This window comes from Papio anubis, chromosome X (assembly GCF_008728515.1).
Source record: "Papio anubis isolate 15944 chromosome X, Panubis1.0, whole genome shotgun sequence".
Taxonomy (NCBI): domain Eukaryota; kingdom Metazoa; phylum Chordata; class Mammalia; order Primates; family Cercopithecidae; genus Papio; species Papio anubis.
The window spans coordinates 91162821-91184920 of record NC_044996.1 but is presented as its reverse complement, the minus strand read 5'-3'; the positions used below and the strand labels follow the sequence as shown (position 1 = coordinate 91184920).

The 22100-nt window shown below is 40.6% G+C and overlaps 1 protein-coding gene and 1 non-coding gene across 7 annotated transcripts in view; one reads left to right on the top strand and one right to left on the bottom strand.

The window, feature by feature from the left end:
• WNK3 (WNK lysine deficient protein kinase 3) overlaps positions 1–22100 on the top strand; it is a 165693-nt gene that overhangs the window by 5694 nt on the left and 137899 nt on the right. For 4 of the 6 annotated variants that reach the window (XM_031660810.1, XM_021932693.2, XM_021932692.2 and 1 more), the window contains exon 2: positions 17139–17794. In XM_031660810.1, the coding sequence (XP_031516670.1) occupies positions 17258–17794 (537 nt within the window). In that variant the 5' untranslated portion in view covers positions 17139–17257. Of the gene's footprint in view, positions 1–5220; positions 5453–17138; positions 17795–22100 lie in introns of those variants that run through there. The other 2 variants (XM_021932695.2, XM_009197680.4) reach the window with 1 other exon arrangement.
• Positions 7338–7444, bottom strand: LOC116272324. Its single transcript, XR_004181024.1, has one exon. It is a non-coding gene; the product is annotated as a U6 spliceosomal RNA (small nuclear RNA).

The window sequence follows — 22100 nt, the reverse complement described above, 5'->3', positions numbered from 1 at the left end:
ACCACTGTCCCCGGCCCTATGTTTGACTTGTTGAGAAACCACCAAACTGTTTTCCATAACAGTTGCACCAATTGTCATTGCCATCAGCCATGTATGAGGGTTCCATTTCTCCACATCCTCACCAACACTTACTTGTTGCTTTCTGTTTTTTACTTGTTTTTTTAAAAAATATTTTTATTTATTTTTCTTTCTAAATAGCCATCATAATGGGTATGAACTGGTATCTCATTGTGGTTTTGAATTGTATTTCCCTAATGATATTGGGCAGCTTCTCATGGCTTGTTGACTATTTGTATTTCTTCTTTGGAGAGATGTCTATTTAAGTTCTTTGCCCATTAAAAAATGTGGTTGGTTGTCTTTTTATTGTTGAGTTGTAAGAATTTTTAAAAAATATATATAGTCTAGATACTAGACCCTAATCAGATATGTGATTTGCAAACAGTTTCTTCCATTCCGTGAGTTGTCTTTCTGCTTTATTTTATTGTTTTGTTTTGTTTTGTTTTGTTTTTGAGACGCAGTCTCACTCTGTCACCCAGGCTGGAGTGCAGTGGTGAGATCTCAGCTCATTGCAACATCTGCCTCCCAGGTTCAGGCAATTCTTGTGCCTCAGCCTCCCGAGTTGCTGGGACTACAGGTGCATGCCACCACGCCCAGCTAGTTTTTGTATTTTTGGTAGAGGTGGGGTTTTGCCATGTTAGCCAGGCTGGTCTTGAACTCCTGACCTCAGATGATCCACCCGCCTTGGCCTCCCAAAGTGCTAGAATTACAGGTGTGAGCCACCGCATCCAGCCAGTATTTTGTTTTATTGTAAAAATAGAGATGAGATTTTGCTATGTTGCCCAAACAGGTCTCAAACTCCTGAGCTCAAGCGATCCTCCTGCCTCAGCCTCCCAAAGTGTTGGGATTACAGGTATGAGCCACCGCGCCTGGCCTTTTTAACTGATTCTTTTGTACAGATTGTTAATGGGCAACTCTTCTTTAAAGAATTAAAGTAATACAGCATTAGATTAAAACACCTTTTAACCAAACTTCCTGTCCTCCCGTAGATAACCATTGGTTAAGAGTTGGTTCCATGGTTGCCAAAATAAGGATGAAAGAAAAAAAAAAAAGAGTTGGTTGTGGAATATAGTCCTTTTTTCTCTGTATTTACATGCATATGTTTGTACATATACAAATAACAAGTATGTGATATATATTTTATGATTTTTCTCCCAAAGATTGTCACTTAGGGCTCTTTTCATATCAGTGTTTATATATATGTTCACGTCATTATTTTTGATTAATACATAGTATTTCTTCCTATGTGCTTCTCTAGCTTTGACTAGTAGGATCAGTTTAGAGTATATCTTTCTAGTCTTTTTTATATGCATTCACCCATATGTGAGTACCTTTAGAAATACAGTTTTGTGGTGTTTTTTTTAACACAAATAGTATGTAGATGTAATATACATGTTGTACTACAACTTACTTTTCTCACCTTATAGTATACATATGTAGGAGATTTTTATATATCAGTATATATATATATCCATCTTGAATTTTTTAAACAGATGCTTATTATTTCACAGTATGGATGTACCATGTTTATTTCACCATTCTCCTATAGATGGATATTTAAGTTCTTTTCAGGTTGATTTTGTTTGTTTGTTTGTTTTGCTATTTAAAACAATGTTTCAGTTTTAAAAAGCCCTGTACCTACATATTTGTTCACATGCAGGAATATTTCTCAAGCGATACTACTAAGGATTGGAATTGCTGGGTGACAGTTATGCACTAGGTACTCGGAATTTGCCCTATGAAAAGGCTATTCCAGTTTAGCTGCCAACAGTGCATGGAATACCAAATTTCTTATACAATTCTCAAATTTAACAGATATTTATTTTTTGCATCCTGATAGATGAAAAATGATACTGAATCATTTGAGTTTGTACCCCTGTGTTTACTAATGAGTTTGAGCAATCCCCTTACCGTACATGTATTGGCCACTTGTACTTACTTTTTTTTTTTTTTTTTTTTGGAGACAGAGTCTCACTCTGTCACCCAGGCCAGAGTGCAGTGGCACAATCTCGGCTCATTGCAAGCTCTGCCTCCTGGGTTCACGCAATTCTCCTGCTTCAGCCTCCCCAGTAGCTGGGACTACAGGCGACCGGCACCACGCCCGTCTAATTTTTGTATTTTTAGTAGAGACGGGATTTCACCATGTTGGCCAGGCTGGCCTTGAACTCCTGACCTCAGGTGATCCACCCGTCTGGGCCTCCCAGCGCGCTGGGATTACAGGCATGAGCCACTGCGCCTGGTCGATAGTCGTTTTTTAAAATTACATTTTGTAATGATTACTGAGATATATGGCAGATTTCTGTATGTTGATTTTGTCTTTGGCCTGTTTTCTGAGCTCTTGTTAGTTCCTTGTTAGTTATAGTTTTTTAGTTGATTTTCTTGGATTTTCTAGATAGATAAACATGTAGTCTGTAAGTTTTGAGTTTTGTCTCCTACTTTCTAACATTTGTAGGTCTTGTTTTATTTCCTCAGTTGGTAGTAGGAAATCTTGGCTTATTCCTGACTTTAACGATTATTTATGAGAAAGATGCTTGCCCTCGTGTGTAGGATAAATGCTAATTGAAACCACACTGAGATTCCTTGCTTAAACTTATCAGAGTGTTAAAAATCAAAATGTTTGATAACACTCTTTGTTGTCAAGACTGTGGGGTAAGAGACACTCACACGTTGGAGGTAGGAGTTTAAATTGGTACATTGCCCATGGAAGGTAATTTGGCAGCATTATATAAAGATACACATGTATTACATACGTTATTCTGAATATATTAGTATACTTAAATAAATAAAAGTTTAAAAAATAAATATGCAAATTTTCTTTGATCTTGACAGGGCACAGTGGCTCACACCTGTAATCCCAGCACTTTGGGAGGCTGAGGTGGGCAGATCACCTGAGCCCAGGAGTTCGAGACCAGCCTGGCCAACATGGTGAAACCTTGTCTGTACTGAAAATACAAAAATTAGCCGGGCATGGTGGCGTGCACCTGTAATCCCAGCTACTCCGGAGGCCGAGGCAGGAGAATTGCTTGAACCCGGAAGGTGGAGGTTGCAGTAAGCTGAGATCACACCACTGCACTCCAGCCTGGGCGACAGAGCGAGACTGTCTTAAAAAAAAAAAATTTCCTTTGATCTAGCAATTCTAGTTCAGGGATACACACACACACACACATACACACACATATGTACAATGAAATCTACAATGTTATTTATAATAGCAAACAATTGAATACTACAAAATAAGAATGAGAAACTTGTATGTACTGAAAAGGAAAAACATGTATCTTAAGTTACTATGACTATAAAAAGAGCTTGGTGTGTACTGTGTTACTTTTTGTGTAGATAGGGAAGGAGAGAACATATATTTGTTAATTTGCCTGAAGAGATTCTGGAGGAATACACAAGAATCTGTTGAGTGGTTACCTGTTGGTGGGGCGAATGGAATTGAATGGAAGGGAGATAGAGTTGGGAATAAGCCTGCCCTTTATAAACTTCTTTATTTGATATTTGAGCCATATGATTGTATTATATGTATGTATATGTGTGTGTATATATATATATAAATATATTACATATATTGTATTTTATATATGTAGATATATGTCTTTTATTTTTTTGAGACGGGGTCTCGGTCACCCAGACTGGAGTGTAGTGGCACAATCACTACTAACTGCAGCCTCAACCTCCCAGGCTTAAGCAAACCTCCTACTTCAGCCTCCCAAGTAGCTGGGACTACAGGCACATAACATGCCTGGCTATTTTTTTTTTTTTTTGAGATGGAGTCTCGCTCTATTGCCCAGGCTGGAGTGCAGTGGCGCGATCTTGGCTTACTGTAACCTCTGCCACCAGGGTTCAAGCAGTTCTCATGCCTCAGCCTCCTCAGTAGCTGGGATCACAGGCACGTGCCACCATGCCTAGCTAATTTTTGTATTTTTAGTAGAGACGAGGTTTCGCCATGTTGGTCAGGCTGGTGTCGAACACTTGACCTCAGGTGATCCACTTACCTTGACCTCCCAAAGTGCTGGGATTACAGGCGTGAGCCACTGTGCCCAGCCACAGTTGTCTTTATATATATTCCTAGAGCTTAGATAAGTGTATTTATCATTTTATGAAGGAAAAATGGCTACATGTAGGTAATTATATATAACTGTGAACTTAGTAAGAGATTCCAGGTTTGAGGCCTGATTTTTGTAAACTTTCTCACTAGGCCATGTTTCTACATTGCTGAATGTAGAAGAGATACTATCCTGGTCACTGGAGCATATCCCTTTGGCAATGCCAACATGGTTCATTACTGAAAAACTTTAGAAAATATGTGGTTTTCTGCCTTCCTAAGTAGAGTCTCCTGAAAATCATTTAATGTTTTCTGGAGTATTGTTGAAGAGTACTTTAATATAGTGCTGTCCCTAGGGGTTATTGAGACGTAGAAAATAAAAGCTTGCATTTATTGATTATTATGTTGTGCCTGGCACTGTGCTAAATATTTTATATGTGTATTTTCATATTGGTCCTGTGAGATTTCACAAATGCAATCAAGAATTATTGAGGTTAAATAATTTGCCCGAAATCTCTTCCAAAGGTTGAAAGGCAGAACCAATATTTGATTCCAGATTTCTCCCACTCCAGAGCATGTGTTCCTTTTTTTTTTTTTTTTCTGAGACAGAGTCTCACTCTGTGATCCAGGCTGGAGTACAGTGGTGTGATCACAGCTCACTGCAGCCTCAATCTCCCTGGGCTCAGGTGATCATCCCTACCTCAGCCTCTTAAGTAGCGAGGACTACAGGCGCACAATACCACAACCAGCTAATTTTTTATTTTTTGTAGAGGCAGAGTTTTGCCATGTTGTCCAGGCTGGTTTTGAACTCCTGAGCTCAAGCAATCTGCCAGCCTCAGTCTCCCCAGGTGTTGGGGTTATTACAGGCATGAGCCACCACTCCCAGCCAAGCTTGTGTTCTTTTTTTTTTGTGGATCAGCTAATTTTGAATTTCAAAATAATAAGTTCACAAAAGCTATTATTAATGAAAATATTCAATACCCAAGGTGATTTACAAAGTTTAGCTGAGATACTATCTTGTTCCCAGAACATTTATAAACACAACGTACATATATATACACACACATATATGTATATATATATCACTGAGTTAAATTTATATATTGAAAATAGGAATATAAGATATAAAAATAAAAAACAAAGGTTTAACTGAAAGTTTTTGTAATTATATACTTATATTGGGATTGCAAGATGAATACAATGCTATTTATTTTTTTCTTTTCTTTCTGAATTTATAGGGCTTGGAAGTATTTTGCACAGAAGACGATCTGTGTTCCGACATCTACCTAAAGTTCTTTGAACCTCAAGAAAGAGATGATCTCTATTTTTATATTGCCACGTATCTAGGTTTGGTGCTCACCCCTCATTGTTTTCTTTTCTTTTCTTTTCTTTTTTTTTTTTTTGATGCTGAGTCTCACTCTGTCGCCCAGGCTGGAGTGTGGTGGCGTGATCTCGGCTCATTGCAACCTCTGCCACCTGGGCTCAAGCAATTCTTGTGCCTCAGCCTCCCAAGTAGCTGGGACTACAGGCGTGTGCCACCATGCCCGGCTAATTTTTTTTTTTGTATTTTTAGTAGAGATGGGGTTTCTGTTCATATGAAGGTAGTTCAACTCCTAAGGATCTGGGATAGGAAATAAGAGAAGAAAAATGCTATTTCTAGACTCGCCTCTTTGTGGTTCTAATTTCTTCTCATCAGTACCTATAATTGCCAAAATAATATTTTTAAAACTCCGGGAAATATAAATTCACTTTGGTAATAGCTCATTCCGAGTGTGTTTTAATAACTCTACATAAATATATTTAAATACTCTTATATTTTAACATCCTCCAAATTGAATGGATTTTGAAGAATCCCCTCAAATATATTTATTTATATATATATTTTTATATTTATATATATTTATATATTGTTTATATATTTTATATATATATATATATTTTTTTTTTTTTTTTTTTTAGACGGAGCCTCGCTTTGTTCCCCAGGCTGGAGTGCAGTGGCGCCATCTCGGCTCACTGCAAGCTCTGCCTCCCGGGTTCACGCCATTCTCCTGCCTCAGCCTCCAGAGTAGCTGGGACTACAGGCGCCCGCCACCACGCCCGGCTAATTTTTTGTATTTTTAGTAGAGTCGGGATTTCACTGTGTTAGCCAGGATGGTCTCGATCTCCTGACCTCGTGATCCACCCGCCTTGGCCTCCCAAAGTGCTGGGATTACAGGCATGAGCCACCGCACCCGGCCTCAAATATTTTTATGTTCAGTCAGGTCTTATATTAGTTTATGAGAACCAAGACTCAGTTTTTTACTGTGAGGCAGTGAGTTATTCATATGTTTGTGATCATTGATTGTGGTCAGAACCACAAAGCTGAAAGACTGCAAAAGGAACATGTGAATCTTCTATGGTCAATATACTGACTTTGGAGTGGAATTTGCTTTTTTTTTTTTTCTTTTGAGATGGAGTCTCAGTCTGTGGCCCAGGCTGGAGTGCAGTGGCGCGATCTGGGCTCACTGCAAGCTCTGCCTCCCGGGTTCACGCCGTTCTCCTGCTTCAGCCTCCAGAGTAGCTGGGACTACAGGCGCCCGCCACCACGCCCGGCTAATTTTTTGTATTTTTAGTAGAGATGGGGTTTCATCGTGTTAGCCAGGATGGTCTTGACCTCCTGACCTCGTGATCCGCCTGCCTCAGTCTCCCAAAGTGCTGGGAATACAGGTGTGAGCCACCACGCCCGCCCAGAATTCAGTTTTAATTAATGTTATTTCCTCAGTTTTTCATGGAAAATGTGAATTTTCCCACCTTTGCCAGAGAAAATACTTATATTTTTATGTTGAAGCCCAAAGTCGTTTCTATTAAGTTGCAAGGCTAAATTAAATTAGTCTAATTTACAAAGTTGCTGGATAACTGGAATGGAATTATCTTTAAAAATGAATTTTGGGGACAGGCATGGTGGTCCATGACTGTCATCCCAGCACTTTGGGAGGCCAAGGAGGGAGAATCTCTTGAGCCCAGGAGTTTGAGACCAGCCGGGGCAACATGGCTTGACCTCATGTCTGCAAAAAACGTTTAAAATTAGCTGAGTCTGGTGGCATGTGCCTGTAGTCCCAGCTACTTGAAAGGCTGAAGTCGGAGGATCGCTTGAGCCTGGGAGGTCAAGGCTGCAGTGAACTGTGATCACACCACTGCAATTAAGCCTGGGCGACAGAGTCTAAAAAAAAAGAAAAAATGGATATTGGGATTTAAAAATATGGAACGCTTCACGAATTTGCATGTCATCCTTGTGCAGGGGCCGTGCTAATCTTCTCTGTATCGTTCCAATTTTAGTATATGTGCTGCCAAAGCGAGCACGAGCCTGAGTTTTGTTTTGTTTTGTTTTTTTTGAGACGGAGTCTTGCTCTGTTGCCCAGGCTGGAGTGCAGTGGTGTGATCTTGGCTCTCTGCAACCTCCACCTCCTGGGTTCAAGCAATTATCTGCCTCAGCCTCCCAAGTAGTTGGGATTACAGGCTCCTGCCACCATGCCCGGCTAATTTTTGTATTTTTAGTAAAGACAGAATTTCATCATCTTGGCCAGGCTGGTCTTGAACTCCTGACCTTGTGATCCAAGTGCTCGGCCTCCCAAAGTGCTGGAATTACAGGTATGAGCCACCACGCCCAGCTGAGCTATGTTCTTAAACTGTTTTATGGTCAAGATCCACGATGGCCCCACATATACTGTAGTTAAGAAGCTATTGAGGCCTGGCATGGTGGCTCATGCCTACAATCCCAGCACTTTGGGAGGCTGATGAGGGCAGATTGCTTGAGCCCAGGAGTTTGAGACTAGCCTGTGCAACGTGGCAAAACCTTGTCTCTACAAAAAAATACAACAAGTTAGATAGGTGTGGTGGTTCACGCCTGTAGTCCCAGCTACTCAGGAGGCTGAGGTGGGAGGATTACTTGATCCTAGGGAGGTCAAGGCTGCAGGGAGCCATGATTGCACCGCTGCACTCCATCCTGGGTAACAGAGTGAGGTCTTATCTTTAAAAAAAAAAAAAAAAAAAGCCATTGAATCCATGATGGCCCCAGATACGTTATACTTAGTGAAGTTCTTGGCCTAGTTTTTCTTACTTGTTGTTTACCTTTAGGTCACCAGCTATTACATCTTATTGTTGTCAGGCCTTTACTTTCCTCCTGGGATTCTTAACCCAGGAGGCCAGGCTAAAGATAAGAGTGGACACAATGAGGGGTGGGAGGGTAGTATAGTTTTTAATAGGCATATTTGATAATGTGATGGTTTTGATTTTCATCAAAATGTTTTACTTTCAGAATTTTTTTTTTTTTTTTTTTTTTAGAAAGGGTTTCCCCTTTTTCCCCCCAGGCTGGGGTGTAGTGCCACGTTCTTGCCCCACTGCAACCTCTGCCTCCCGGGTTCAAGTGCTTCTCCTGCCTCAGCCTCCCGAGTAGCTGGGATTACAGGTGCCCGCCACCATGCCCGGCTAATTTTTTGTATTTTTAGTAGAGACAGGGTTTCACCATGTTGGCTATGCTGGTCTGGAACTCCTGACCACAGGTGATCACCCACCTTGGCCTCCCAGAGTTCTGGGATTATAGGCATGTACCACCGCACCCAGCCATATTTAAAAAAAATTTTTTTGGAGGCAGAATCTCTCTCTGTCGCCCAGGCTGGAGTGCACTGTTGCAATCATGGCTCACTGTAGCCTCCCGGGATCAAGTGATCCTCCCACCTCTGCCTCCCTAGTAGCTGGAACTATAGGCGTAGACCACCATGCTCAGCTTATATTTTTAAATTTTATTTTTTGTAGAGACAGGGTCTCCCTCTGCTGCCCAGGCTGGTCTCAAACTCTTGGGCTCAAGCTATCCTTCTGCCTCGGCCCCCCTCCCCGCCCAAGTACTGGGAGTACAAGTGTTAGCCACTGGCCCCGGCCAGGACATCATATTTTATTGAGATACAATTTATATAACAGAATTTACAAATATAATATAAAAGTCAATGCTTTTCAGTAAATTTATAGAGTTGTAAAATCTTGATTACAACTCAATTTTAGTTCATTACCATCATCCCCGAAAGATTGCTTGTGTTTATTTGCAGTCGATCCTATTCCTATGCCCCAGCCCCACCCACCAATCTATTTTCTGTTTCTGTAGCTTTGTATTTTCTGGACATTTCATATAAATGAAATCATATAGTATGCAGTCTTTTCCTCTGACGTCTTTCACTTAGCATAATGTCTTCATGGTTCATCCTTGTTGTAGCGTATATCAATACTCCATTCTTTTTTTTTTTTTTTAATTTTTTAGAGATGGGACCTCGCTATGTTACGCAGGCTAGCAGGCAGTGGCTATTCATGGGTGTGATCATAGCGCACTGCAGCCTTGAACTTCTGGGCTCAAGTGATCCTGCCACCTCAGCCTCCTGGGTAACTGAGATTATAGGTGTGTGCCACCACACCTGACACCATTCGTTTTTATTGCCCAGTAATATTCTTTTTTTTTTTTTTTTTTTTTTTTTTGAGATGGAGCTTCACTCTTTTGCCCAGGCTGGAGTGAAGTGGCTCCATCTTGGCTCACTGCAACCTCTGCCCCCTGGGTTCAAGCAATTCTCCTGCCTCAGCCTCCTGAGTAGCTGAGATTATAGGTACCCACTACCACGCCTGGCTAATTTTTACATTTTTAGTAGAGATGGGGTTTCACCACGTTGGCCAGGCTGGTCTTGAACTCCTGATCTCAAATGATCCACCCGCCTCGGCCTCCCAGAGTGCTGGGATTACAGGCGTGAGCCACTGTGCCCGGCCATTATCGAGTTCTTAATATAGTTTGATACCATCCCCTATCACATATATGATTTGCACATACTTTCTTCTGCCCTGTAGGTTGTCTTCACCACTTTCTTGAAGGTATCCTTTGAAGCACAAAAGTTTAAAATTTTGATGAGGTGAAGCTTCTCTGTGTTTTTGGTTTTTTTTTTTTTTTTTTTTTTTTGAGACCGAGTCTTACTCTGTTGCCCAGGCTGGAGTGCAGAGGCGTGATCTTGGCTCACTGTAACCTCTGCTTCCCAGGTTCAAGTGATTCTCGTGCCTCAGCCTCCTGAGTAGCTGGGATTATGGGCACATGCCACCATGCCTGGCTAATTTTTGTATTTTTAGTAGTGATTGGGTTTCACCATGTTGGCCAGGCTGGTCTCAAACTCCTGACCTCAAGTGATCCACCTGCCTTGGCTTCCCAAAGTGCTGGGATTAGAGGCGTGAGCCACCGTGCCCAGCTGAGGCGCAGCTTCTTAATTTTCTCTTTTATGCTTGTGGTTCTAGTGTTGTGGCTGGGAATTCATTGTCTGACCCGAGTCACTGAGATTTACTCTAATGTTTTCTTCTAAAAGTTTTATAGTTTTAGCTTTTGTATTTAGGACTATGATCCACTTTTAAATTTCTGTGTATGGTATGAGGTCGGGTTCCAGCTTCATTCTTTTGCATGTGGATTGCAGTTGTGCCAGCAAGTTTCGTTGAAATAACTCTTCTTTTCCCATTGAATGGTCTTGACCTCCATATTGAAAATCAATTGACTGTAAATGTTAGGGCTTCTAGACTCTCAGTTCCGTTGACCTGTATGTCTATCCTTACCCTGTTGTTCATTTCTAATTTATTCATTTTTGGTAGGAGAGCGTGCTTTGTATGATTTCAATCTCTTTAAATTTGTTGAGATTTGTTTTATTGCATAGCATATGATTTTGTTTTTTCAGAGATGTTCTATGTGTGCTTGAAAAGAATGTCTATTTTGCTATTGTTGGGTGAAGTGTTCTGTAGATGTCACTTAGGTCAAGTTGATTGATAGTATTGACCAAGTTTTCCATATACTTGTTGGTTTTCTGTCTAGTTACTCTCTCCATTATTGAGAGTGGAGTATTGAAATCTTTTGCTATTATTGAATTATCTATTTCTCCAATTTTGTCCGTTTTTATTAAATGTATTTTGGGACTCTGTTGTTAGATGTGTATTTGGTATATTGTCTTGATGAATTAACTCTTTTATCCATGTAAAATGCCCCTCCTTGTCTCTAGTGACATATTTTTGTCTTAGGGTACTGGTTTTTAAGACTGAGGGAAGATTTCTTTCTTCATCCTTCTTACTTGCTTTTTTTTTTTTTTTTTTTTTTTTTTGGAGACAGAGTCTTTCTCTGTCACCCAGGCTGGAGTGCAGTGGCATGGTCTTGGCTCACTGCCAGCCTCTGCCTCCCAGGTTTAAGCTATTCTCATGCCTCAGCCTCCGAGCAGCTGGGATTATAAGCACGTACCACCACACCTGGATAATTTTTGTATTTTTAATATAAATGGGGTTTCACCATGTTGGTCAGACTGGTCTCGAACTCCTGACCTCAGGTGATCCACCCACCTTGACCTCCCAAAGTGCTGGGTTTACAAGTATGAGCCACAGCACCCAGCTCTTACTTGCTTCTTATCCTATACTTTGGGAAGCCAGGTGTTAGAATTATTATACCAGAGCACCAGTACTTGCCACTCCTCTATTATATTAGGGGTCTGAATTTAAGGTTTTATTTTGTTTTTTATTTTAATTAATTAAATTTTTTGAGACAGGGTCTCACTCTGTCACCCAGGTTGGACCGTAGTGGCTCACTGCAGCCTCAACCTCCCAGGCTCAGGTGATCCTCCCACCTCAGCCTCCCCAGTAGCTAAGACTACAGGTGCATGCCACCATGCCTGGCTAAGTTTTTTTTTTTTTTTTTTTTTTGAGACGGGTTCTTGCTCTGTCGCCCAGGCTGGAATGCGGTGACGTAATTTTGGCTCACTGCAACCTCTGCATTCTGGGTTCAAGTGATTCTTGAGCTTCAGCCTCCCAAGTAGTTGGGATTACAGGCATGAGCAACCACACCTGGCTAATTTTTGTATTTTTCAGTAGAGATGGGGTTTCGCCATGTTGGCCAGGCTGGTCTGGAACTCCTGACCTCAGGTAATCGGCCTGCCCTGGCCTCCCAAAATGCTGGGATTATAGGTGTGAGCCACCATGCCCAGCCCAGCCTGTTGTTTTTAAATTTAAAAAAAATTTTCCCAACATCATGGACCTGAAGGCAAAGTTTTGTTTTGTTTTGTTTTTGTTTTTGTTTTTGAGACAAGGTCTCTGTCACCCAGGCTAGAGTGCAGTGGCTCTGTCAGTCTTACTACAATCTTGTCCTCCTGGGCTCAAGGGATCCTCCTGCCTCAACCTCCTGGTGTTTGGACTACAGGCGCATGCCAACATACCCAGCTAATTTTGTAATTTTTTTTGTAGAGATGGGGTCTTGCCATGTTGCCCAGGCTGGTCTCAAACTCCTGGGCTCAAGCGATCCTCCCTCCTTCGCCTCCCAAATTCCTGGGATTATATGCATGAACTACTGTGTCTGGCGAAAGATTTTATTTTATTTTATTTATTTTTGAGACAAGGTCTCACTCTGTCATCCAGTCTGGAGTACAGTGGTGTGATCTCGGCTCACTACAACCTCTGCCTCCTGGGTTCAAGAAATTCTTGTGCCTCAGCCTCCTGAGTACCTGGGATTGCCGGCATAATCCACTGCACCTGGCTTCAAATATTTTATTTATTTATTTATTTGAGACGAGTCTTGCTCTGTCGCCCAGGCTAGAGTGCAGTGGCGTGATCTTGGCTCACTGCATCCTCCGCCTCCTGGGTTCAAGCAGTTCTCTGCCTCAGCCTCTGAGTAGCTGGGATTACAGGCACCTGCCACCACACTCGGCTAATTTTTGTATTTTTAGTAGAGATGAGGTTTCACCATCTTGGCCAGGCTGGTCTTGGAACTCCTGACTTCATGATCCACCCGACTTGGCCTCCCAAAGTGCTGAGATTACAGGCATGAGCCACTGCACCCAGCCAAAGATTTTATTTTTTGAAAAATAGGTTCTGTAGTAAAAAATTTTGAAGGCTTTCCAACTTAAATTATCTGACTTAACTATTTTTGGCTCCTTGCTTAGATGTCTTTTTGTGTTACTTGTGGAGTTTTGCTCTTGAGGTTTAAAATCTCACCTAAAATGTTTAACATTTGGGGAACGTCGGTGAATACTGGATTCTTTTTATGCTGTTGTAGGTTTTTTTTTTTTCCCAAGTCAAAAATTATTTCAAAATAAAGAGTTAAACTAGTTGTCTTTTTTTACTTGCATGCAACACTAGTCTTATTAAGTGACTTTGGAAGTATATTGATTTGACAGTGTAACCTCATAGAGACTTTCATGAGTTCAATTCTTAGGTTTGGTATTGACATAGATATGTCCTAGTAATGTCATCTGGCTGGCAAATTTCTGTGAGTCACCATAAGACTCTTTCTTTTCCCTCACAGCCATATTCATTCAGACAGTAGATTTTCTTGCATTTAGTAGTTCCTTAATGTGTCTGGAACCTATCCCTCCAGCCACTATTTTCATTCAAACCTCATCATCTCTTCTGGATTGTTGCAGTAGCTTTTTAATGGGTCTCCTTGTTTTACATTGTATGGCATAGAAGTCCTTGGTGTCTCTCTGCCTCTCTGCCCTCATCTGCCTGCTTCTTCTAATATGCATGTAAACAACTGCTCGTTTAAACAGTTTAAACTCCATACTGTTTAATGCCTTTGCTTGTGATTTTCTCTCTGCCTGGATCAGCTAATTATCTTTCTTTCTTTTTTTTATTACACTTTAAGTTCTAGGGTACGTGTGCACAACGTGCAGGTTTGTTACATATGTATACATGTGCATGTTGGTGTGCTCCACCCATTAGCTCATCTTTTACATTAGGTATATCTCCTAATGCTATCCCTCCCCATCTCCCCTCCCCGCAATAGGCCACGATGTGTGATGTTCCCCTTCCTGTGTCCAAGTGATCTCATTGTTCAATTCCCACCTATGAGTGAGAACATGCGGTGTTTGGTTTTCTGTTCTTGCGATAGTTTGCTGAGAATGACTGTTTCCAACTGCATCCATGTCCCTACAAAGGACACGAATTCATCCTTTTTTATGGCTTCATAGTATTCCATGGTGTATATGTGCCACATTTTCTTAATCCAGTCTGTCACTGATGGACATTTGGGTTGATTCCAAGTCTTTGCTATTGTGAATAGTGCCGCAATAAACATACGTGTGCATGTGTCTTTATAGCAGCATGACTTATAATCCTTTGGGTATATCCCCAGTAATGGGATGGCTGGGTCAAATGGTATTTCTAGTTCTAGATCCTTGAGGAATCGCCACACTGTTTTCCACAATGGTTGAACTAGTTTACAGTCCCACCAACAGTGTAAAAGTGTTCCTATTTCTCCAATGGCAATCATTAAAAAGCCAGGAAACAACAGCTAATTATCTTTCTTTGAGACTCAACTCAGCCTTTTTTTTTTTTTTTCCCAGAAAAACTTACTAAAGGATCTGACTTCATTCTTTTGCATGTGGATATCCAGTTGTCCCAGCACCATTTGTTGGAAAAACTATTCTTTCCCCCATTGAATTTTCTTGGCAACCTTGTGGGTTTTTTTGGGGGGTAGGGAGGGTGGGGCCGGGGTGAGACAGAGTCTCACTCTGTCACCTAGGCTGGAGTGCAGTGGTGAGATCTCGGCTCACTGCACCCTCCACCTACCAGGTTTAAGTGATTCACAGCTTTCACTGCCCAGGTTCAAGTGATTCTTCTGCCTCAGCCTCCCGAGTAGCTGGGACTACAGGCACCTGCCATCACGCCTGGCTAATGTTTTGTATTTTATAGAGACGGGGTCTCAGCATGTTGCCCAGGATGGTCTCGGACTCCTGAGCTCCCACCTTGGCCTCCCAAAGTGCTAGGATTGCAGGCGTGAGCCACTGCCCACCGCCATTCTGGTTGAAAATCAATTAACCATAAATAATATGGCTTTATTTCTGAACTCAATTTTTATTCCATTTATCTATACATCTATTCTTATGCCAGGACTATACTGTCTTAATACTGTACCTTTGTAGTAGGTTTTTGAATCAAAAAGTATGGATCCTCCAAATTTGTTCTTTTTCAAGATTGTATAAGCTTTAATTATTATGGGTCCCTTGAAATTCTATATGCATTTTAGGATTAGCTTGATGTTTTCCACAAAGAAACCAGCTGGAATTTTGATGAAGTGAGTTGAATGTGTAGAACAACTTGGAGTATTTGTCTCTATTTTGTTTATTTTTATTTTTATTTTGTTTATTTTAGTTCAGGATTTTTTTCCTTCAGTTTTTCAAATTTTATATTTCTGTGCATTTTTGGTTTGACATAATTCTTAACAAATCTTTGTGACAAACTGTGCCCTTCGAGGTGCCTAACATAGTAAGAAGTATACAGGCTTAACTTTGCGGTGTGTGATTGTGGTGAGAAGGGAAGCATTTTCTTATTGGTGGTTTGACCACTCACTTGAAAAACTTTCCCCCACATATTTTCACATGTTTATTGTGCAAAGTTTTAGAAAATACCAAAAAGCAGAAAGAAAAATCCATAATTTCAGAGTTACCTCTGTAAGCTTGCATGTATTCCTTTTTACATTTAACCATATAATATATAGGGAACATCTTTTATCTCACTGAAGACTACAGTGTTTTGTTGTTGTTGTTTTGTTTTTTGAGACAGAGTCTCTGTCGCCCAGGCTGGAGTGCAGTGGCGCAACCTCAGCCTTCCGGGTTCGAGTGATTCTCCTGCTTCAGTCTCTTGAGTAGCTGGGATTACAGGCGCCCGCCACCACACCCTGCTAATTTTTTTGTGTGTTTTTAGTAGAGTCAGGGTTTCACTAAACCAGGCTGGTTTGGTCTCAAACTCCTGACCTCAAGTGATCCGCCCGCCTCGGCCTCCCAAAGTGCTGGGATTACAGGTGTGAGCCACCGCACCCAACCTACAGTGTTATTTTTAATGCTGTGGCTTACCTCATTTTGAGATACTTAATTAAACACCAATTAGGCTTATGTTTAGTTTTTTCCATAAGTGCTAGAATGAACATCTTTATAGTTAAATCTTTGCACGGATTCTTGACTATTTTCTAAGGCAAGTTCCTATAAGTAGAATTGCTAATTTAAAAGAATACATGGTTTTGAGTCTTTCTTGCTATTGTTTTAGGATAGTATATTAATATTTGACAATAGTTTCTGTTAAAATCTGAAGGCAAGCTTATAAATATTTGCATTATTTCAAATTACTGTTGGATGTTTACAGCAGCAACATTCACAATAGTCAAAAGGTGGAAACAATCCAATCCATTGGCAGATGAATGGGATGAACAAAATGTGGTCTATAATATATGATGGAGTATTATTCAGCCTTAAAAAGGAATGAAATTCTGATACACGCTACAACATCAGTGGACTTTGAAAATATTATACTAAGTGAAATAAGCCAGACACAAAAGGACAAATGTTGTCTGATTCCATTTATATGAATTACCTAGAATAAGCAAATTCATAGAGACAGAAAGTAGAATAGAAGTTACCAGGGGTGGGTGAGGGCTGATAGGGAATCATTGTTTAATGGGTACAGAGTTTCAATTTGGGATGATTAAAAAGCTCTGGGCGTGGATAGTAGTGATGATTACAGAACACTGTGAATGTACTTAACACCACTGAATTATATACTGAAAAATGGTTAAAATGGTAAATTTGACAATATGTATATTTTAGTACAGTAAAAGAAACTACTATTGATGAATTCCAGAATTTTAGACAAAAACCACCTAGAAACCATGTGGTTGTTTTACTTGTTGTGTTTGTCACATTGTGGCTAAGTGAACTTAGGGTTTGGGTACTCGTTTTGAGTTTGATGGATTGACAGATGGAGCTGAGAACTAGGTTTCTAACCAATATTCATGCAATATGAAGACAGATTGAGCCATATACTAAGTAGTCTGCTAGGCACTGAGGACTAATGGTAAACAAGATAAGACACAGTCCCTAGAGTCTGCTGGTTCCTAAGATTGGACAGAAAAAAGAATAAACTTCTTATTAAGGAAAAAGGGATTAAAAAATCAGGTGATTTGTTTTCTCCTTAATGATTTCCTTTGTAGGGTGATTTTAAAATATCCTTTCCCCTCCTTCAGGTTGCCATGGAAATACATGACCACGCAAAAGGAAGTCCATTCTGATAATTCTGATACCTGAGATGTAACTGGACTGAAGAGTAGAAACAGGAAAAATTTTAGTGCCAACTTTAATTACAATGGCCACTGATTCAGGGGATCCAGCCAGCACAGAAGATTCTGAGAAACCTGATGGAATTTCATTTGAAAACAGAGTTCCCCAGGTTGCTGCAACTTTGACAGTAGAAGCTAGACTAAAGGAGAAAAACAGCACCTTCTCTGCTTCTGGGGAAACTGTAGAAAGGAAGAGATTTTTCCGAAAGAGTGTTGAAATGACGGAAGATGACAAAGTTGCCGAATCATCCCCCAAAGATGAGAGAATTAAGGCTGCAACGAATATTCCAAGAGTAGATAAACTTCCTTCAAATGTGCTGAGAGGTGGACAAGAAGTTAAATATGAACAGTGTTCAAAGTCAACCTCGGAAATCTCAAAAGATTGTTTCAAGGAGAAAAATGAAAAGGAAATGGAAGAAGAAGCAGAAATGAAGGCTGTAGCTACTTCTCCTAGTGGCAGATTCCTGAAATTTGACATAGAACTAGGAAGAGGAGCATTTAAAACAGTATATAAAGGACTGGACACTGAAACATGGGTTGAGGTTGCTTGGTGTGAGCTGCAGGTAGGTATATAATCTTCTTGGTTATAACAAATTCAAGTTTTAGCTGGCCTGGCCTTCTGTGTGATCCATGATTAAAATGTATCATGGATTAAAATAAAATGAAGGGCTTGTCCTCCACATCCTAGAAATTATGGTCCTTTCCTATGTCCTCTTAGGAGCTCACTCCAAACTTTTTTTTCCTCCTGTTGTTTTCTTTTCTGTTTTAAAGGGGAAGAAAAAAATCTATCATGGCTTTCTTTCTTTTTTCTTTTCTTTTTTTTTTTTTGAGGCGGAATCTTGATCTGTCACCCAGGCTGGAGTGCAGTGGCGCAATCTCAGCTCACTGCAACCTCCGCCGCCTCAGCCTCCCAAATAGCTGGGATTACGGGCGTGTGCCAATATGCCCCACTGATTTTTTGGTTTTTTAGTAGAGACAGGGTTTCACCATGTTGAGCAGGCTGGTCTTGAACTCCTGACCTCAGGTGATCCTCCCGCCTCGGCCTCCCGAAGTGTTGGGATTACATGCGTGAGTCATGGCTCCCAGCCTATCATGACTTTCTTTTGGAAAAATTGTTTTAATTTGTTAGCTTTAGGAAAGTCCCCAAACTCTTAATGTCTCCTTTTGAAAACTTTTCATAAATATATGACTTATGAGTTGATTATTATACTAAGTACTTGATAGGGAAATACATTCAGTGTGGCATATAGCTTTTCTCTTTTTCTTTCATCAAAATCTTAGGGGTTCATGTGGTATTTTTCATAACAGGAAAGGTTTTACTTGATTCTTTGAGGACCTTCACTGATAGAAGCTCATGAAGCCTTTGAGTTTACCTCAGAGAGTATCACTGGAAGAAATAATCACCAGAATCTATTGAAGTTATTCAACTAGAATGTATTTAGAAAGGAGAAATGAAAGCAACAGGAGAATGATTGAATTGCCTACATATTTGGTTCCATAATAAATGTTCATGTAGTACTTTTAATTAATGAAGAACTAAATAGGGACAGAACATCATAGAAGGGGTTATAATGAGAAGTTTTAGACAGATGTGGGTCAAATATAAGGAAAACCTTTGTGACCTCTGTCAGCCCATGGGAAATGGTTATTGATCACATGGGATGCTTAAGATTAAGATGGAATAAAGCCAGTTGCTAAGAACAGGTTTCTGTTGATTAAATTCCAGTGGTCTCTGTGAGAGTAAGTGTATATGTGTGGAAACACCATTATTTCACTCATTCTGAATTTGCCGTAGGTTGCTGTTCAGATAGGTTGGAATTTAGTCCAGGTTTCTGCATTTCTAGGAAGCTTTTTATTTAATGCCATGATTTCCAAACTTTACTGTTTATAAGAGTCAGTATTTGCTTCATATGCAAACTCTAGGTCCCATTGGTACAAATTCTGATTCAATAAATCTGGATTGGGGTGCAAGACTGCAATTTTTTAAAACTTTCTAAGTGCTTCTAATTTAGGGAGTCCCTTGAACACTCTTTGGAAAGCAAGTTACTTATCAGTCAGATCCATTCCAGTGGGTCTTGAAACGTATGTGCATGTGTGGAGTTTGCTTGGTTTTCTTCTCACCTGCTTTTTACCCTATAAGAATTTTATATGGTATACATTGTAGTAGAAATATTAGATAATGCAGGCAAGCAAGCATCAGAATCATCTAAAATTCCAGTACTTTGAGTACAATGTTTTAAACGTTTTAGTATATACATCTTTTTGGTATACATATATATGCACATACATATCTTTCTATAAAATTTTATAATCTTTATTTTCACTTATCTTGAATGTCTTTTCATTAAGTGTATATTTATTTATTTATTTATTTTTGTTAGTATATATTTACATAATGTTTTTCTTTTTAAATTTTATTTTTTGATTTCCAAATTTTATTTTAAGTTCAGAGGTACATGTGCAGAATGTACCAGTTTGTTACATAGGTAAACATGTGCCATGGTGGTTTGCTGCATAAATCATCCTATCACCTAGGTTTTTAGCCCAGCATCCATTAGCTGTTCTTCCTGATGCTCTCCCTCCTACCACCCCCCCATTTTTAATTTTTTATTTATTTTATTAATTTATTTTATTTTATTTTTTGAGACAGGGTCTCACTCTATTGCCCAGGCTGGAGTGCAGTGGCATGATCTCGGCTCATTGTAACCTCTGCCTCCCAGGCTGAAGCAGTTCTCCCACCTCAGCCTCTCGAGTAGCTGGGACTACAGGTGTGTGCCACCACTCCTGGCTAATTTTGTTTTTGTATTTTTAGTAGAGATGGGGTTTTGCCATGTTGCCCCAGTTGGTCTCAAACTCCTGGGGTCAAGCCATCTGCCTGCCTTGGCCTCCACAGTGCTGGGATTACAGGTGTGAGCCACTTTGCCTGGCCTACATAATTTTTAAAAAATAGATGCTTAGTATTTCATTATAAGGTTCTTCTAGGTTATTTAAGCAGTCCCCTATTGTTGGATATGTAGGGCCTTTTTTTTCAGGGGGAGATGTAATCTAATCTCACACTGTCATCTAGGCTGGAATGCAGTGACGTTGTCTTGGCTCACTGAAGCCTTAACCTCCTGGGCTCAAGCAATCCTCCCACCTCAGCCTCCCTAGTAGCTGGGACTACAGATGTGTGCCACCACACTCAGCTAATAGTGTTTTTTGTTTGTGTGTTTGTTTGTTTGTTTTAGACGGAGTCTTGCTCTGTTGCCCAGGCTAGAGTGCAGTGGCACAATCTTGGCTCACTGCAACTTCTGCCTCCCAGGTTCAAGCGATTATTCTGCCTCAGCCTCCCTAGTAGCTGGGACTACAGGTGCACGCCACCACGCCTGGCTAATTTTTGTATTTTTAGTAGAGTTGGGGGTTTCACCATATTGGCCAGGCTGGTCTCGAACTCCTGACCTTGTGATCTGCCCGCCTCGGCCTCCCAAAGTGCTGGGATTACAGGCGTGAGCCACCATGCCTGGCTGTGTTTTTATTTTTTGTAGAAATGAGGTCTTACTATTTTGCCCAAGCTGGTCTCACACTACTGGGCTCAAGTGCTCCTTCTGCTTTGGCTTCTCAAAGTGCTGGGATTATAGGCATGAGCCACTGTAGCCTGCCGAGGTTTTTCTCTCTACTATTTTACTATTATAACCATGGCTATGATGAACATCCTTGTGTATAATATTGAAAGTTATGTACATTTTAACTTCATCTCTGCATTCTGACATCAGTAGCCCTCAACTTTTCGTGATACCATCTGTAAATGAGAGAAATAATTTCCATTCACTTGGTAGTAGGGTACATAGTAAAGATAAGTCAATCATTCTGCAAGCTGTATACTCTAGTTATGTTAAAGGATGTTTAGGTAAAACTTGAAAATATTTCAGTGGGAGAAACTGCCTAGAATACTGACTTCCTTTTTTTTTTTTTTTTTTTTTTTTTGAGACAGTCTCACTCTGTTGCCCAGGCTTGAGAGCTGTGGTGTAATTTCGGCTCACTGCAACCTCCTGGGTTCCAGCCTCCTGCGTTCAAGTGATTCTCTTGCCTCAGCCTCACAAGTAGCTGAGATTACAGGCATGCACCACCATGCCTGGCTAATTTTTATATTTTTAGTAGAGGCAGGTTTCAACATACTGGCCAGGCTGGTCTTGAACTCCTGACCTCAGGTGACCTGCCCGCCTTGGCCTTCCAAAGTGCTGAGATTACAGGCATGAGCCACCGCACCTGGCTGTAGGATACTGACTTCTATCATTCACCTGTGGAAAGGTTTAAAAATCTCATAAGGTCTTACTACTCGAAGTGTGGTCCCTGGACCAGCAGCATGGACATCACCTGGGAGGTTGTCAGAACTGCATATTCCCAGGCCTCATTCCAGACCTTCTGAATCAGAATCTGACTTTTAGTAACACCTCCAAGTAATTTGTATGCACAGTTAAGTAGAGTTTGGAAAGCACTTGAAATATGGGACCAAACCCAACAGCTAGCTGAATCACAGTAGGCATTCCTTTAATACACTAACATTAACTTTATATTATATTATATCATGTATTCTGATTTCTGGCTTCCAGTCCAGACTTCTCAAATTGGAATCTTTAGGCGATGGGCTCCAGGAACTTACTGTTTAAAAGTTCCCAAGGTGCCGGGCATGGTGGTGCTCACCTATAGTCCTAGCTACTCAGAAGGTTGAGGCAAGAGAGTCACTTGAGCCCCAGAGTTTGAGGCTGCAGTGAGTCGTGATTGTGCCCCACGGCACTCCACCCTGGGTGATAGAATGAGACCCTGTCTCAAAAAAAAGTTCCCCAGGTGATTGGATACATAGCCAGATTTGAGAATCTCTAATGTAGAGGA